This window comes from Poecilia mexicana, unplaced genomic scaffold (genome assembly GCF_051168715.1).
Source record: "Poecilia mexicana isolate PSO_F unplaced genomic scaffold, ASM5116871v1 scaffold_13, whole genome shotgun sequence".
NCBI classification, from domain to species: domain Eukaryota; kingdom Metazoa; phylum Chordata; class Actinopteri; order Cyprinodontiformes; family Poeciliidae; genus Poecilia; species Poecilia mexicana.
In genome coordinates this window covers 3,116,105-3,134,962 of record NW_028263382.1, presented here as the reverse complement: position 1 = coordinate 3,134,962, position 18,858 = coordinate 3,116,105, and the positions used below count along the sequence as shown (strand labels likewise).

General features: G+C 40.0%; 2 protein-coding genes across 6 annotated transcripts in view; both read left to right on the top strand.

The window, feature by feature from the left end:
- The first annotated feature begins 892 nt into the window (after positions 1-892).
- On the top strand, positions 893-11,093 carry arcn1b (archain 1b). The gene is made up of 10 exons (XM_014971376.2): positions 893-1,099; positions 3,389-3,652; positions 5,005-5,184; positions 5,258-5,457; positions 5,548-5,709; positions 5,836-6,001; positions 7,310-7,457; positions 7,694-7,802; positions 8,391-8,595; positions 9,808-11,093. Exons 1-10 carry the CDS (start codon positions 1,097-1,099, stop codon positions 9,895-9,897), a joined length of 1,527 nt encoding a protein of 508 aa, XP_014826862.1. The 5' UTR covers positions 893-1,096; the 3' UTR covers positions 9,898-11,093.
- Positions 11,094-12,642: 1,549 nt separating this feature from the next.
- The window catches only part of phldb1b (pleckstrin homology-like domain, family B, member 1b), a 130,109-nt gene continuing 123,893 nt past the window's right edge, over positions 12,643-18,858 (top strand). Inside the window, exon 1 of one of the 5 annotated variants that reach the window (XM_088011464.1) lies at positions 12,643-12,932. In XM_088011464.1, coding sequence (XP_087867590.1) covers positions 12,906-12,932 — 27 coding nt within the window. In that variant the 5' untranslated portion in view covers positions 12,643-12,905. The remainder of the gene's footprint in view (positions 12,933-18,858) is intronic. The other 4 variants (XM_088011460.1, XM_088011461.1, XM_088011462.1 and 1 more) reach the window with 4 other exon arrangements.

Below are 18,858 nucleotides of genomic sequence, written 5' to 3'. Positions count from 1 at the left end.
ACAAACAATAATATTAAAATTAATGAAAAAAAACTGTCTAAAAAGAAATATTTATAATGCTGCATAATAAATAAGAACTGCTGAATGTCTTTATTGGTTCATCCACGCCCTTATTTGTTTTGCAGCATGTTGCATTTTCCATTGTCCTTTTTTTGTTAGTTCATAACCATATACAAAACTGACAGTTTAGTAGGGATTGTATTTTTCATGTAGGCTAAATAAAATCCCAGTCAGATTTTATAAAAATATTTCAAATAGAAAAAACAACCATAAAAAACCCCACATTTTTATTTTCTTGGGAGTGCAATGTCTGGGATATAGCACCACCTACAGTCCCCCTTGCGAAGTCACTGGTTGAAGAGGGCACTATGAGAAAAATTAACTTTTTAACAAATTGACATACCTTACTGCGGATAATTTGCCCATACTAAACTGAATAACACAGCCTGCATTCGATAAGAGTAAAAATGCGACGATAAAATGAGTCTAACATTAATATTTTTGGTAAAATATATTTTTTCACAATTTGGAATATGTTTAATAATATTTATAAAACTTTATTTATGCAGGTTGACCCATTGAGATCCAAGATCTCACTTATAAGAGAGACAGACCTGTTTTCAGAGAAAAAAAATACAAACACAGTATGAGCACACATAATTAAAACATTTGACTCAATTAAACAAGTTAATACATTTTTAACAAGAGCATATACTGTTGTGGTTTTCGTTTCAGTGCCATAATGATAGTATTTTTGCTGTTGGGGTTGGTAAAACAGTCTAGTTTGGGATATTATCTGAGAAATAAACGCCTGCAGTAACAAAAAAACACTCCTATCCTACACTTCACTTCTCCACCAAGGCCAACATTTTGGAGCCCACGTCACCGGTTTCCACGGTGGGCTGATCCAGCGAGTCTCTTCCGGTGGATACGTGGCTCTCCGCTGCCGCTGCCATATTGACGCTAACTAGCTAACGCTTCACCTTACTCGAAGTCAGCTGTATTCGCACCCTGGCATTCCAGAGTGACGATAAATCTCCCCCAAACCACATACACCACGGACTGAAGAGCGTTCACACATAAAGAGAGACCAAACATGGTGAGTAAAAGCTGAAAGTCATTGTAAATCGTTTTAGTTGTTGTCGGGCCTTGCAGTTATCATAACAGTGGCTAACGCTAGCACTTTTGTAGTCTGTATTCTCTTAAACGGCAACAAGAGAAATTCAGCGGCTGCTTCTGCTGACTGCCGAGGCTGACGTTGTGAATATTAGTTCACAGCCAATTAATGTTTCTTTTTTACTAAGTCAGTGCGACATGAATCAGGGATATGTAGTCTGCTGCAGACACTGCTGACGTTAACTAGCCTCACATGCTAGCGCTAGTTATCTTCTGTCACTAGCTGGACCCGAGCTAAAGCGTTCAGACTGTCCCCTCGTCAGCCTCCACGACCAACTCTTCTCATACAAAGTATAAACCTGTACATATGCTCTTTAATGTAGTCCCCAAGCGATGACAGCTATGCTATGCTAACCAGTTTTAGCTTGTCTAGAAGCTCAACACGTAGTCAGTTTGCCTTCAACGTCAACGTGGAACAAAAGCAGCTTCTTTCTTTAGGCTGCGATAATGTTCATTAATTTCAATCGTGTTTGAAAGGTGCATGTAAAGCTTAGTTTTCATGGAGGTGGCTTTATGTTTCTTAGAGGCATGTTGAGGTATCCCAATATTGTAACGCATTCTGTACAAACAAAACACTGTCTCAAATGTTGCTTTCTGTGTACGTATCGTCATAATGTCTAAAGCATCGTCCACTTTATGCTGGACACATGATAGAAATCACAGAGAAGGCAGAAAATTAATTTCTAATTATTCTTTTCTCGTTAAGATTATCCAAATAATTAAAGTTCTAAAGCATTAAATATTCCCGGTGCCAACACTTTAACACAACGTGAAAGTAAAGGCTCACCCCAATTTTGAGGATGTACTGGGATTCTTAGACCGACTTGTTGCCATTTTGTCCCAATAAGTTAACCCTGTTGCGTCTATGTTCCTATCTAGGGCTGCATAGTTTAAGGAAAATTTGAAATTTTGATCTAATTTAAAATAATGCAATGATGATACATATTCTCGGAAACCCATCATTTTCCCCATTTTTTTTATTTTGTGTCATCAGTGACCCCAGCAGTCTGTATGTTTATTGCTTAAACCTACACCTGTTTTGGCCTGAAAGCTCATTCAGCACTGTAACCTGCATTAAAACTGTAATGGTGATTGTAATTCAAAATATATTTCAGCTCTAGCATGTCAGTTTACTACTCATTAGGTATTGTCAAGAGCTAGAGAGATTAATTTTCATCAAAGTTTAAAATCGTATGTCCTATGAAATCAGGTTTATTTTCTGAGAACTCTTGAATGACACTATGGTAAATGGACTGAACTTATATAGTTCTTATATACTATGTTTGTTTGATTCTGATCCGCATCTGAAACAGTTGACTTTTATGAATTATGAACTATTATCATGATGTTTGATCAAAACAAAATAACTTTGACTTCCTGTAGATATTATTTATTTTGGATATACAACATTTCGTAACAAATAAACTGTAGAAAATCATTTGAAATCTGTGCTTGACAAAAAGAATCATCTGGACTGGCTATATGACACATCCTGAATGGCACTATCTTATTCTCAACTTTTTTGGAAGCCAGTTAAGCAAACTATGAAAAAATATGAGATCAGCACCCACTAGACATTTATTTAGGAGTTTGTAAATGAACACACATGATGGTCCCCAGCCAAGACACTTAGGGGAATCGGCTTTCTTTTATATCTTCTTAGCAAAAAATCTTAAGGAAATTCCACAAAGAAACCAATGAATAGAGTTTATGGAATTATTCCCTAAAAAAACCAAATGCTCCAATACAGGTAAGAGGGATGGTTGGGATGGTCCCACTTCACCACATTAGCTCCCCTTTATCTTCTAAAAGATTCTGATGCTGCTATAAACCAGTGTCTCTAAATGTATCACTGACGTAGAAGTTCTGAATGTATGGAACCTAAATCATGAGCTAATATTTATCACACTTCAAGCTGCTGTTTTTTAAATTATTCATATTGTTGATATTGCCAAAGTTGTGCAGTCCTAAAAGCGACATCAGACGGTCTATTCTAAAACCAAATGCTACCCAGAAAATCCCTTGACCAGTCCTGCATCTTGTAACTGACTGATCAGTGTTACTGTGACAGAATATTTATTTCCAAAATTATTATTTAATAAATAAATTCTCCATTCTAGTTAGGATCCTGGTCTCTAAATGAGAGATGCAGAAAGGGAATGTCTGCAGGTGTTTCATTGGTTGACTTATATCCCTCCACCCACCCCTGCAGGTGCTGTTGGCAGCGGCGGTGTGCACCAAGGCCGGGAAGGCCATCGTGTCGCGGCAGTTTGTGGAAATGACCCGGACGCGGATCGAGGGCCTGCTGGCCGCATTCCCCAAGCTGATGAACACGGGCAAGCAGCACACCTTCGTGGAAACAGACAGTGTGCGCTACGTGTACCAGCCGCTGGAGAAGCTCTACATGGTCCTCATCACCACCAAGAACAGCAACATTCTGGAGGACCTGGAGACACTCAGACTGTTCTCCCGCGTGGTAAGAAAAGGACACTCGGAACATTTAATGCACGCCACAAAAAATGGTATTGGAGATGCTTTTAATAATAATATGGCACGGATTGAGGGTTTGACATTTCTTTGCCTTTTCTTTCTGTCAAGCCATCGTTGCTGTGTAATACTCATGGATTGTGCTTGTCTACCAACAAGTCTGGCTAAGCATTCAAAAGCTTGTTTATCATCACCTAGAGGGACAGTGTTATGTAAAATCAATTTTTTTGAGCTTTACATCATGTTATGATGTTATTCTCTCATCACAAACACACCCGGAGTGTTGCCTTGATTATTCTGCATTCATCTCCTATGGCAACCATTCAGCTGTGCAAAACACCTGGTTGAACCCGGCTCTGCCTTCGAGGCACAGCCCTCCCCAACTCGGCTCCTTCAGACTAGCCAGCAGCAATTAGCAAACATCTGGTGGAACTGCATCTGCTGAGCTCCTTAAATGAGCAGCTTTTCAGTGCAAGGCTGGTTAAAAACATTGTTAAAGGGTTAATAGAGGAGCCATGTTGTGATGACTTCCTGAAGTCGGAGTTTCAGGAAGAGCAGAAGTTTTTAAAGATTTAATTCTAATTTTATTCTCTGCTGGTTCTGAAAAACAGAACAGAGCTGATAAACCTCAAAGAAGGGAGATGAACCATGTTGATGGAGCAAAGCTCACACACACACACACACACACCTACACCTACACACACACACTGTACGCCTTCAGACTGCAGCCAGGTGTTTAAATACACACACTCATGGGTTTCATTTGAAAATTTCAAGATTTTTAAAGAGGAAAAAGGATATATTGATGGAAGTGATTTATTCTTTCTGTCATTATTCTGGCATTTAACAAATAGAAATAAAATTGGAGACTCTAAAGCAAGAGAAGTTTAGTCTGGTTTAACTTCAGACAATAAAAAAAATGTGTGTGCAAACTTTTTCTTGTAGTGTTTCTATCAGAACTTGTAGGTTTTTCTTCTGGTTAACCAAGACGGACGTCTAAACCATGTTGATCCACAGGAGAACTGAACCTGTTTGTTTAGTCAGTGGCCGTCCTCCTCCACATTTACAGTAAAAGACAAAATATTTTTCAAAAACTAAAGTTGTTGTTTTTCACAAAACTTTGAAAAACTGTCAGATAGTGTGTTTGTTTGGCAAAAGCTGAAGACACTTGAAAGATTTCACAGTATTTCTAGTCATTTGGTTACATTATGTTCCATGAAGACATGGCTAGATCAGTCAAGAGTTTGAATTCATAAAATGACCTCAGGATGCTCTTCTTCCTTCAGTGTTGCTTGTGTTTCCTGTCTGAATCAGTTCCTCCTTGTTTCTGCTCGGCTCCAGATCCCAGAGTACTGTCGTGTGCTGGAGGAGAGTGAAATCTCAGAGCACTGCTTTGACCTCATCTTTGCCTTCGACGAGATCGTGGCGCTCGGCTACAGAGAAAACGTCAACCTGGCTCAGATCCGTACCTTCACAGAGATGGACTCCCACGAGGAGAAGGTGTTCCGGGCCGTCAGAGAGGTAAGACGCTGGATGTGCATGAAAATGGAGAAATGGAGAAAAGGACTGCGTCAACGGTTGGTAATGTTTGCAGACTCAGGAACGCGAGGCTAAAGCAGAGATGAGGAGGAAAGCGAAGGAGCTGCAGCAGGCCAGGAGAGACGCCGAGCGCTCTGGGAAGAAGGTTCCGGCGTTCGGCGGGTTCGGTAATGTGAGCAGCATGTCCTCAGGGTCCCTCATCACAGACACCATAGTGGAACCTGAGAAACCCAAGATCACACCAGCTCCAGTCCGGTACGGCACCGTGAAACGCAAAACGGTCCCCAGCTGAGCGTGCAGCTCTCCTCATTGGTCAGGTGATGAGTTGTTTGTTTGTTCCTCCAGATCAAGCGGCCCGAGCAAGGCTCTGAAGCTAGGCGCTAAAGGGAAAGAAGTGGATAACTTTGTTGACCAGCTCAAGTCTGAGGGTGAAACCATCATTTCGTCCTCAGGAAAGAGAGGCTCAGATGTGTCCAAGGTTCTGCCACCGCCAGTCAATGTGGAGAGGTACACACCTCTGGTTCAGAAGAGATTCAGTGTCCAGTTTTCCTAGATTGATTTTCTTGGTTTTGGCGTAGGAAAATTGGTCGATCGGCGTTTAAAGCTGCTGCTGTGTGTGTGTTCACTCCTCAGCGTACATCTGCGCGTGGAGGAGAAGATCTTGTTGAGCTGCGGCCGTGATGGCGGCCTGCAGAACATGGAGGTGCTGGGCATGGTGACACTCCGGGTCACGGACGAGAAAAACGGCCGCATCCGCCTCGCCATCAATAACAACGACAACAAGGGGCTGCAGCTTCAGGTGGGTCTGCTGCACAAAACAGGCTGCTGTAGTCCAACTCTATTATTATTACCAATCATATGGGGTGCACCAATATGAAAATTTGAGCCAATATTGATCTTGCTGTTCTGGCCAATATTTACCAATATTGTCTATGTCTCACAACGTTTGCTTCAGTTAAGCTCCTTACAATCCATCACGTGCACTGTCACTTCACCAAGCTATCACCACACAGATCAGCCACAAATGGAGGAGGATGTGGGGAACAAATATCAGCCAAGTTTTATTTATTGGACTGATGCCAACATGTTAAAAAAATGACTGATACAGATACTGATGTTAGTGTTCAATCAATCAATCAAATTTTATTTGTATAGCACATTTCAGCATCAAGGCATTTCAAGGTGCTTTACATAATTAAAACCAAAATAAAAACAGCATGTGGCATTGAAAAAACAGAAAGAAAGAGAAGAGTGCTCACTCCTATTCATTCTAATACACAACACTTTCAGCAAGCTTCAGGTATTTGCATTTTTTCTTCTTACCATTTTCATTATTGTACTTAATGGTGAATATAATACATGGATTTGCCAAACTTGAGATTTTGATGTTTATAATTGCGGTAGAAGAATTTTTGTCTGAAAAATATGAAAACAATTTTTTTCTAATGTGTGGAATAAATGAAATTCTCTGAGCACAAAAAACTGTTGGGAGAAGCTTGTTGAAGGAAACCCAGATGTTTGACCAAGTCATCCAAGTCAAAGGCAATGTTACCAAATACTGAGGAAATGAATGTAAACCTCTAACTTTGAAGATATTAATAAATTATTCTGAGATATATTATTTCTCTGAATTTTGTGACATTTAGCAAGTAGAAGTAATTTTGGTTATTCCAACCAGCCTCGATGAGGAGACGTTTGGTCTGATTTAACTTCAGCCTGTGATAAAAGTATTTTTGTATAGTGTATGTAAACTAGTGGTTTCACCTGGTTATGTATTTATTCTTGTTTAAGGAAGTGTAATGAACTTTAAAACCCAAATAAGTACTAAATCGGAGGTACTTGTACATTAAAATGCACAAAGCATTTCAAACAGATAAAACTCTTTTTGGAAATATTCTTTGGCCTAAATGATCAATTCTGCTTTTCATTAAGACTTTCTTTTACATAAGAAAATGTGTTAAAGTGGCTGTGATCTGCCATATTCTGCTATTGCTGATGTTCCCTCCTACTTACAGTTCAGCAGTAAAGCTAAAAACCTAAATGATCCACATCCTGTTTGAATTCTGATTGGTAAACTAACTCCAGGTTAAATGCTGTTGGTTTGCAGACGCATCCTAACGTAGACAAGAAGTTATTCACAGCTGAATCGGTAATTGGCCTAAAGAACCCAGAGAAGTCCTTCCCTCTCAATAACGACGTTGGCGTTCTGAAATGGAGACTGCAGACCACAGACGAGTCCCTCATACCTCTAACCAGTGAGTGGATGTTATCCTTCCTGAAGATTACCCAGACTTATTTTAATGTGAGACTGTTTGTCACAGAGATGGAAATAACTCAGCAAATCTAACTGGAATGTTTTCATTTTCTTTGATAATGTGATTGCTGACTGTAAGGTGCGATCAGCATCAGTTGCGCTGTAACTGTTGGTCCTCAGTAGTCAGAGTAGCACAGATGTGCTGCTGCTCTCTCATCCAGCTGCTCTGTCTCCCAGTAAACTGCTGGCCTTCAGAGAGCGGCTCCAGCTGCGACGTCAACATTGAGTACGAGCTGCAGGAGGAGAACCTGGAACTGAACGACGTCGTCATCAGCATCCCTGTTCCGTAAGCACCGCGACTCTCCATGGTTACGCTCCGGATCACGGCGGTCAAATTCAATACTCTAAAAATAGAACCTTTAGGATTACAGCTGTGTACCTGCATATTCTTTTATCAATCAAATCAAAGCAGTTTTATCTGAATTGTACTTGATTACATGAAGGTGAAAAGATGGCTCTTTAATTTATTAATTTATTTATTAATGTGTAAATGTGCCAGAATTGGCCAAAACACTATTTGTCATCTGTTGTCTCTGAACAATGCTCAGTCTGTCCTGCTAAAACAGAACAAACAAGCTTAAAATGACTTGACTATTAAAAATTCTGTCAATAAATTAAATTAGTCCAAACAATAAATACAAAACAAAGAAACTATTATTAATATTTGAAGCACCATTCAGCTCTAGAAATAAGATGGATGTCTCTTCAAAAAATAAAAATTAAAACCTACAACAATATAAAAGCCTAACTCATGTCAGAACTGGAAGTGACTTCAGGTCGCTCTCTGTGAGCCAATGAGACGTCTCTGTGTGTTTGACTCTGCTGTGACGGTTTGGGGTCGTCGACATGTGAAGCGTCTGTCGGTCTCCTCCAGGTCCGGGGTGGGCGCTCCTGTGATCGGAGATCTGGACGGAGAGTACAAACACGACAGCCGGCGGAACGTCCTGGAGTGGTGCCTACCAGTCATCGATGCCAACAACAAAACCGGCAGCCTGGAGTTCAGCATCGCCGGGCAGCCCAATGATTTCTTTCCCATCAATGTGTCCTTCGTGTCCAAGCGCAACTACTGTGACATTCAGGTGAGCTCCCAATGAAGGTGCAGTCTTTTCTTATGAAGCTTCGGTTCGGTAGTTTTAGATGAAATGAGTGCAATGACAGTGGAGATGGTAAAAAGCTGGCACATAGATTGGAAGAGGGAGTTTGAGGCTGCTGAATGAAGAGGTCTGTGTTGGCTCTGTCCAGCTCAGCAGTGTCGTTATGTGGTGACCTGGAGCCGTGTGGGTTTGGGAAATGGCTTCCTGCTGAGACACGACCACCAAGCCCTCACACCTGTGAAATGATGTTTCACTTCGAGCCATCCTTGATAAAATCAATGAACTTGTCATATTTTTGCATGAAGTGACTTCAAATAACTAGGGCTGCACCGACTTCTTTAATTTGTGGAATTCTGCAATGAAAATCAATTTAATTTTCCTCAGCAAAGGTCTGAAAATCATCCACTGTCTCCTTTTGCTCTGCCTGACAGACCATCAGGTCTCTGTGTGCCATTAACAACACTCGGCCACTGTGTAGCTCTATTTAGCAACTTTTCAAACAAAAAAGGCTTCTTGGATATTGGTGATCGGCCAGAAAACTGCAATCGGTGCACCGAGGCCTGTCGCATTAATAAATTCACTGCATGATAAATTACAATAATTTCCATTCTGATTATATTTTTTGACAGGCAATTCTGTTGGGAGACGTAATAACCCATGTTATATAGTTTTGGTTGTTTTTTATTTTTTTTATTTATTTGTTTTTGGTTGTGTTTTATAAATTTAAAATATCTTCCAGTTCTAGTTTGTGTTCTGTACAAAATGATTGTTTTTCTTAGGCTTTGAAAGAGTGAGAGTGAACTTGGATTATTGTAACATCATAAACATAATACTTGAAAAGGTCTCAAAATAACATTTATTGCTAGTCTTGTTGCATAAACCAATAAATCAATTAATTGCATGAAAAATTAAAACAAACTTTTTTTTTTTTTTTGAAGACCAATTTTGTGTAGAGACTTTAGTTTCCATTTTCTCCCATTTCGAACAAAGTTGGAACATGTTGCATGAAATGTTGGTTATCACAGACATGACCATCATGTGACAAGTTAGAGAAATACGAACCAGGTTTTTAAAAAAATGAATTTAAAAAAATTTTAATTTTCAGTTACATCGATAGAAAATATTGTTTAAGTGTTGCAGAAATTCTTCCATGTTAAAGAAAAATAACCCCCTACTTTTTTCTTTTTCTCCTCTCAGGTTACCAAAGTGTCTCATGTAGATGGCGACAGCTCCGTCAGATTCTCTTCAGAAACCTCCTTTGTTGTTGACAAATATGTAATTGAGTAAAAATACTGGAAGAAAATGGCAAAATGAGAAAAAAAATCACCATTTAAAAAAAAAGTCCAAATCTATGCTACAGAGAAAGATCGACGATTTCCAGCCTGCTGCCCCTGTATATCATCAGACTGTACACAGGACGCCAGCCATCGCCGTGGAAACGGCACCTCCTGTGGGGAAGAGCAGCAGCAGCAGCGGTGGTGTATTTATGTTTGTATGACAGAGGATCATCTATATATAGAGTTAATTGAACAGGAATAAAACCAACACACAACTTCTCCTTCCACTAATGCTGTGGTGCATAACTGTACAGAGGATGAGTAGAGGATGACTGGGGATGAAGGAGAGGCTAGCTGTGTCAGTAAGTGCAGGTGGAGGAACAACAGGACCTTAGTGCTGCTAGCTTAGCTCCGCTCCCTCCCCGATCATCATGCGTCCTCACACAGACGGTCTCTCTCTCTCACTGCGGTGATTATGGGATGGGTGCTTTCTTCTCTCCCCTTACTGTCTCTTTCTCATGTGTAATTGTTAAGCTCTTGTGATTTTCATATCTCAGATTTTCAGTTTCCTGGAGAACGTAAACAAAAGCTTGTCTTTGTTTCTGCTCTTCTTTTCTACTGTTGCTCATTCTGACCACTACTCGGCTCAGTGAATTTGGCAGGACGTTGTAAGGGATTCTCAACAACACACCTATCAGTAAAATCATTAAACTGTTTTTGGAACACCATTAAACCACTCCTCGCCTCGTCTGGAAGGGACGCCATATTTAATTGTGCTCCATTTGAGTTCAGAGATGAACCCTGAGATTTCACACTTCAAGAGTTTAAATCAGATTCAGCCATTTTTCCCCCCACCTTACATTTCCCATCAGCGGGGGGCTTACTGCACCTCCCCCCCCCACTGTAGGCTGTAATGCTCATCCACCCAGTCATCCTTTACTTACATCGTCAAAGAGCGTAAACATTATACATGAAGTAAAATTTGTCTTTTATGTTGTTTTTTTTCCTTTTACTTATACTCCCTCGTTTCCCCCCTATCGATTTCAATTTAGCAATGCTTGTGTGGATGTGGGGTCAACATTGACTAGAAACAACTTTTCTTTTTCTTTTTTAACAAAATTGCAGAAGGGGAATCCTGACATTCCAGTGTAAAACTAGAAAAAAAAAGATACTTTAATGGAATAAAATGTATTATTAAAACTGTAAGGTGGACTTGGTCTTAATGAGCTTGAGTCATAGTGTTGCTGCTTTATCAAAACATACTTGGATTGTTGCTTTGATTCTTCATGTTTGAGGAATCATTGAATCTCCTTTGGCAACCAGTCAGGTGCCTAAACACCTGCTTTCACCAAGCCCCGCCCACTTACCCAAAGCTCCACCTTGGAGGAGCTGCATCTCCCACCCACAGAGCGGGATCCTCAGCTACTTCAGTTCAGTGCTCCTGTGATTGGTAGTAAGCGGCATAATGACAAGTGCTGAAGGAGTTGGAGACAGAGGCCCAATTCCCAGGTGTCAAGTTGTTTTTAATTTTATCTGTACAACATTTTTATAACTGAAGGTAAAATGGCTCTGTGTGCCTGGAAAATGCATACCGCCGCCCCTTCAAGGAATACAGAAAAGCTAAAGACAAAACCAGCCATGTTCATTATTATACTCCTTCCTCATTGACAGCTTTGGGTTACGTTGTCGTCTCATCTGCACGTCCTCAGTGAGTGATGAAAAATCTTCCCAGATGTTATGTGACCATCACAAAGACCCAGAGACGACACGGAATGTGCAACACATTCAGGGAGAAGCTTCCACATCTTTTTGAGGTTATGAAAAATGTATGAAGGCAGCCATGTTTTAAGTATTAAACAAAGGGTGTGAATATGTGTGTAAATGGGATTTCTTGGTTTTCTGTTTTGATTACATTTCCGAAAAATCTAAACTTTTCTCAGCGTTGTCATAATGGGGGTATTATGGTAAAATGTTGAGGAAAGGGCTTATTCATCCATCCATGATGTAACAAAACGTGGAAACAGCTAAGCACCATGAATGATTCCAGATGTTGTACAGGAGTTTTCTGGTTTATAATTTCTACTAAGCTGATCTTTGAAAATTGTTTCTCCAGTTTACCCAGAGTAAAGACCCTAGTTCCACCACAATGGCATCTCAATTTACCTCTAAATCAGAAGCTACAATGTAGATACCAGCTATAGCAGCATTAGCCACTAATGGTACATAACCATTTTTTGTCAAAGCTCTTAAATAACTCGCAGCACAACCATTTGTTATTGATTGAAAAATGAAATTAAACAAAGGAAAATATATTTGGGGAGCAAGTTACAGATCCCTTTTTTCTTGCTGTACCCCCATATGCCATGACTCCCTGGGTAGAGAGCCACATCATTTATACTGAAATGATGTGTGCCAGTGCGCACCAACTCTCAGTTGCTTAATTCAAACTCAGGTTGGCTTCAGCCTTTGTCCTGAAGCCAAGTAAATTTATGTTTGGTGTTCAACCTTTTAAAATAGATGTTACTTTGCTACCTGCTCCGTACGCAACGTCAAAGAATCCCATCAGCAGCCGTGAGGATGAAGGTGAGACATGCTAAGTAGAGACGCTACAGGTCAACAGATGGGTAAATGATGGCGGATGAAAAGGTGGGATCATGGGGCCACTTTGGGGTCACGGGTCAGCTGCAAGACAGCAAGCAGCCGTGCCAGGATTGAGGAGGGGGGGTTGGTGTTAATAGCCAACCATAAACAGAGGGTGTGCTCTTTACGAATGAATGAACTGGCTGATAAAACTCTCAGAGGAGCGGGTGGAGGGGGCGGGCAGACTGTTGTCTCTGTCCTGTTAAAGCACACGGGCAGCGTCACAGCGTCTGTCTGCAGGCTTTGACTGGATCAGGACTGACTGGCAGGAACTTTTTGGTTAATGGAGTTTTGTCCTTCCAGAGTGGAACTAAGGAGTGGAAAACTTCTCTGACATCTAACCCAGCTGTTAGCATCCGCTTCACCTGCTACTGAAGGATGATGGTCAAGAAAGTACGATTCAAGGTATGGAAATCGTTTGAGTCACTGTTTTGTATGGACCACTACCGGCTGTTTTAAGTATTAAATATGTATATTTCTGACTTCTCAATGGGAAAAGAGAACACCAACCATCCACCAATGCCAGAAGAAATTGTTGCAACCTGAAACCTTTTGTTTGATATCTCATAACCCACCTGTAAGGTGGAGGTTTTGTGTTCCCTCCCTTTAAGGAGCAGCAGCAGACTCGTGTTGGGTCTCCTGCCTCAGGTTGAGCAGCAGTTCAAAGGGAGAAGCTGCTGCTTGGTCTGAGCGGTGACACCGAGGTGACAATTATTGCTCAGCTCCAGGATCTGCTGCCTCTCACCAACTTTAAAGAGTCAAACAGAGACAGAGTTACATGTCTCTTTAAATGGAAAGCTCCATTTAGAATGTGGAAATGCCAGTGAGATCAGCATCAGTACTCCCACAGTTCCTCCTTTCCTGCCCAAAATGGTTTCAGAGTAATTTTTGCGTGTCTTAGAAATCACAATCACAATCTGGTAACTGATGCATAGAATGCTGATGACATGCTGATTCATGTATCTGGTAAAACTTGCTGCTAATGTCAGATTTACTTAGTGTCAGAGCTTTGTGTTTATTTCTGTATTCTAAGTAAACGTCTGTTTTCCATGTAAAACAATTTTGCTTGGATATTAATGCATTTGAAAAGGTTTAAAAGTGATGTTACAATTATTTCCAACAAAATAAATGACGCTTATCTGGTTAAAGTTCTGCTCAGAGATCAGCTGTTCTGTTCTCAAAGGTGACACTTTTCCTGAGCTGACTGTGTTCAGAAAGCACAGCCAAACAGAAATAATGATCTTGTCCTATAGTTCTTTATAAACAGAAAGACTAATCAGAACCAGCCACAGCTACTTCGTGTGTTTTTCTTTGTTTTGTTGTTTTCTTTTTCTTTTTTTTTTCTTTTTTTTGTGAAAATAGGAATATAAGAGTGATGTAGCATTTTGCAGGTTGGACTGATTATTTTAAATTCTATCCCAATCAATGGAAGCTAAAATTAGAGAAAAAAAATTATTTCTCTGTTCCATTTTCATAAAAACTCTCCCTGCAACATTTTGCCTCAACTCAGTTCTTTCCCCCCACTAAATACTAACAATAAGTCAAATAGATAGGATTTGTGCAACAGTCTCTACCGTCACTATGTGCAGATTTTTATGTCTGCTGACTGGTCTGTCTGCTTCAGGCTTTTGTTGTAGGGCTGTATACCCTGTGCTTACTGAAGAAAAGCATCACCACAGTGTGATGCTGCCACCACTAGGAATGCACAATATATCGGCACCAACATCGCAGCTGGCCGATATTCGTCATATTTATCGGCATCAATCCTATAAATAAAACTGGGTCAATTTCATTTCCATCTTGTTGCCGTTTGTTTCTGGGGGGGCGGTGGTCATGTGGTATTCGTTTGGTCATGTGACTGTGATGCCGCAAATAATTGTGGGGAAGCACAGAAGCGTTGCAGCAGTGTGGTCGTTTTTTCAAGGAAAGAGTAGTGAAATATATATATAATATTGGAAAATATTGGTTATCGGCCATTACAGCAATATTGATATTGGCCCAAATTTTCATATGGTTGCATTCCTAGCTACAGCCATGGTGAAATCATGCTGTGGGCTTTCAGTCCCCACAGAAGTCAAGTAACAGACTCAGATGTCTACTGCCTTCACTCAGCATTTTTATAGAATCAGAAAGTGCATGAAACACTTACAAACATATTTATAGCACTTTAAAGATCAAAGATAAAGTTTTGATAAAAGTTGAAAGCACTTTAAAGAATGTGTTTTTTTTTGTTTTGTTTTTTTTTACTTTATGGCCTTTTTAACATCTTTTTCCACTTGTAAGCATCAACTGTTTTAAGATCTATAATAGTTTCTTAAAGGTCAAAGTGCACAGTGGGACACAAGATGATTAGCTGCAGACATTTTGTGCTGTGTGATTTTTGGTGATTTTCCTCACAGCACCAACCAGTATCCTGAATGAAAGCCCTCCAGGGAGTGAGGCGGAGGCTGGAAGGAAATTGGACGAATTCTGTATCCATATGTGGAATTTCCTCTCGTTGACTGTTCAAACAGTGGGGAGCTTTTTCTTGGGTTTCTCCTCACACTGCCGTGCCATGTTTCATCCTTCACCTCAGTCTCTCTGGGTTTCCATGGGAATGACAGTCAGCTGAGATCCAGATATTGATCATTTTTAAATATCTTGTGTTTGCAATTTGCATCCAAACCCATCTACTGTAGACTTCAGTCAGAACAGCCTCTGCACATTTCTGAGCACAGCATGCTGGTATGTAGATAGAAAAACAAGACGGAATAAGTTTCTGCCAAGAATTCTCATTTTCTGAAAAAAACAAAAAACAAAAATAAAACAAGAAAAACAAGGAAATTTCTGTGTGAATTTTTTTAATTGCTAGAAAAAAAACCCCTCAGATATGTGTAAACTGATGTCATAAAATTTTCCTATAAAATTTCTGGAACTTTTTAAGAAAAATACATGGAAATTTCAGAGATTGAAAAGCTACAAATGTGCTATAAAAAACTCCAAAATTTTCCAGAAAATGTCTTAATTTCACTTTTTTATTTTCTAGCAAAATTTTGAGTTTTAAAACTCAGAAATTTCCGTGTTTTTTGTAGGAATCTTCTGAAATGAATCTAGAACTTTATTTTTTCCTAAGCAAATATTCTACTTGTTAAACTCAGACATTTTCTTGTTTTTGTAGAAAATTTTTAAACTTTTTGATACATCTCTAAATTTCAGATTTTTTCTGTGGAAATTTACTCCTTTTTTTTTTACTACAATGGCCTTACCACGCCATCGCAGTTAACAGCCACTAGATGGCAGTGCTGCTCTGCTGACCACCTCAGAAATGTTGCGCTTGAAGTCTCCAAACCTTCAGAGCAGCAGCTCACACAAACACTTTAGTCTGAACTAAATTTCTGGTGTCGGTTGTTCAGCCCAGGATCGACCTTTCAACTTTGAGAGGCGGAATGTTCCCTGAAGGAAGATGTGGCGGTCTCTAATTGGTCTGTCTCGTCAAAGGTAGTTCATCCTGGCTGTGACTCGTCTCTGCTGTTGACGGTATCACAAATGTGCAGGGACGGTTTGAGACATTTCATTCACCCAGTGAGCAGCTCCAGTCCTCTGGAGTCAGCGCCCACTAAGGCCTTTGATGTTCATAATGAGCGACTCCCTCTGCTCAGCCCTGCAGCGCTGCGCTGTAAGTTTCTATAAAGGATTTGAATGGGTGCTGAGGAAGGGGAAGAGCGCGACAGAACCCAACGTGCTTTTCATTAGAGATGAAAGGACGGAGAGCTTTTACTGTCTCAGATGTCTGTTTATGCCAAGTGTGAGTGGGTGGATGTGTGTGTTTAAATTAAAGGAGAAACTTCCCTAGGATCCCTGGTGATTTGTAAGTTACCTGTGGGCTCGTCCGCATATACGGTGACTGCCCTGCATGTGTGCTGCCTTCTTTCTGCTCCCACAACAAAGAAACAGGCCGGTTTATTGGGATGTATTGTTCCGTCCCTACAGGTGGTGAGAGGAAATAATAAAACACCATTCACAGCTGTCATGGCTCCTGTGGAATGTACCTCAAAGACTATTGTCTGAAGATATTGTTGAAAATGGCACCCTTACTCAGGCACGTGCAGAGGGGGGGGGGGTGCTTGAGCACCTGCCCTTTTTGCTCCTTGCCCAAAAGTGCCCTTTTGGTCTTTTTTTTTTTTTTGGTATTATTATTTTCAAAGCCCTCTTCTGACACATAATATGTACTAAAATTATTTTATTTTATTTTTTTTGTACAACATAATAAGCCTTCCGGTCACCTTGTTACCTTTGACCTTTTGCCCGTGACGCATGACGCAGTTGCCTCTCGCGCTGTGAGATAAGGCGGCTAACTGGAGCTCAGCATAGCGAACGATCCAGATCATATGTCTATGTTCCAGATTACAGAACAGTTTTTGGTGAAATATATATATATAAAAAAACGTTTTTGGTGAATAAAGTGGAGAAGACTTGCTACTTGTCAGATGACGGAAAACATTTAAGTATCGTTTCTGCTTCAGCACGGAGTAGCGGTTTAATGAAATACAACAGACACTGACAGGCCTCTGCGTCTGGATTACTCTGAAGAACTACTGAGGGGAGGAGACAGCCAGGTGAGGAAAAACTGTTCTTATCTATCGATTCAGTCGGTTTGCGGTTTTATCACCGATACAGACATTAGGCTGCTGTTGTTGTGCTATTAGCTAGCTGCTAGCTAGCGACTTTGTTTGCAAAGCTAGATAACTAAAAAGCTGCTTTCCTGTGTACGAGGCACATCGCCCGTCCAAAACTTATCTCCATAATGGATAAATGTCCGATCTTCTAATTTCCTTTGCTGCATAATGTACATTGCATTTATTCTGGCGTTAAGTAAATGTGTCTTGAAAGAGAATAGCACTTAAATAAAAGTCCAACAAGGATATTCATTTAGAATTAAAAATAACTCACCCTGAATTACCATGATAGATAAAATGTATGTCATTAATGAAGGGGAAAAAACTCAACCCAGACTTTAAGTTTAGGGTCTGGTTCGCAGAGTATGTAGTTAAATTTTTTCCCCAATTATTCAATGGTGAAAAATAAACTAACCTCAGTTAAGTAAAATAAAATTGTAATCAAAACTTTTGGAATTGTAATGATTTATTTTTAAAAAACAAATTGTTTTGTTTAAAAAACTTTTTTTAATTAAATAACTAATTTTTGTCTTGTGAACTTAAAAAGTTATTTGCCAAACATAAACTTTTATTTGCACACATCAGAAATCTTGTTGCGATTTTGGGTCCTGCCCATGACGTCATGTGAGAATCACAAGCAAAACTTTGAGTCAAACAAAAACTTAGAATATCAAGAAAAGATTTCTGACATGCACAAATAAGTTTGTTTTGCAAAAAAAAAATTCACTTCATGAGACAAATGTGTGATTTAAATGTTTGAAAAAGTTTTAAGCAAAACTCAGTAGGCTTTTCCCATAGTGACATGCATTAACAATTCAATTTTTGCTTTTCTCTTTTTTTTTCTTTTTTTCTGCAGTTCCACCTTAAAGTTTGATGCAGCTCTGCTTTCCTGAATGGACCATCTTCATCTCCACTGCAGCAAACAGGCAGCTCTGTTTTATAGATTACAGTCACTAAAAGGTTGCATTGGGCCTTGTTTATATTTTTAATAGTGTAATTCTGTAAAGACAAAATATGTAAATCAGAGCTAAACCACCAGCTCTGATTTACATATCTTGCTAAATTGCGGGTTTGAAGATTGAAATACTTTCTTATAACAAAATAGACCTGCAGAAAGAAATTACTAATAAAATATCTTACATATGCATAGTTGTATGCAATGTATAGAGATTTACCTTAGCTTTGATTGTATATTTCACAATTTTGTAATTTATCATTGTTTATTAAACTCTGAAAGCTGAATGGCTTTAATATTCTGTCCTAGAATGCGGTAAGATGTGCCCTTTTTTTTTTTGAGCACCTGCCCCTTTAGTGGTCTCTGCACGGCCCTGCCCTTACTAAAGACTATGGCTATGGCTGTGTTAATGTGTTAACATACGGTCGCTCTATCCGTATGAGCGACCGTATGTTTACCCCCCCGAGACGAAGACACATGAAAGGTAAAACTCGCTACATTTACATTTACATGTGCGCGAGGTGAAGGAGCGTAAGGGCGCGATGAAGTATATGCGAAGGCATCATCGGGGCGCCGCCCCCTCCAGACGGGGTTTTGACGCCCCTCTGGTGCAGCGCCCCTATGCATTGCATGCGCTGCATACCCCCTTTTTGCGCCACTGCTTATACCGGCTCTCCTCAGGATTCTTCAAGTAATGTCCAGATTCATAGTGTCAGAGTCT

Bases quoted from the DNA above. Each gene is read 5' to 3' on its own strand.
- arcn1b (XM_014971376.2), top strand. The intron at 7,458-7,693 runs GTGAGTGGATGT...TCTGTCTCCCAG, and splicing joins GTCCCTCATACCTCTAACCA to TAAACTGCTGGCCTTCAGAG. The intron at 7,803-8,390 runs GTAAGCACCGCG...GGTCTCCTCCAG, and splicing joins GTCATCAGCATCCCTGTTCC to GTCCGGGGTGGGCGCTCCTG.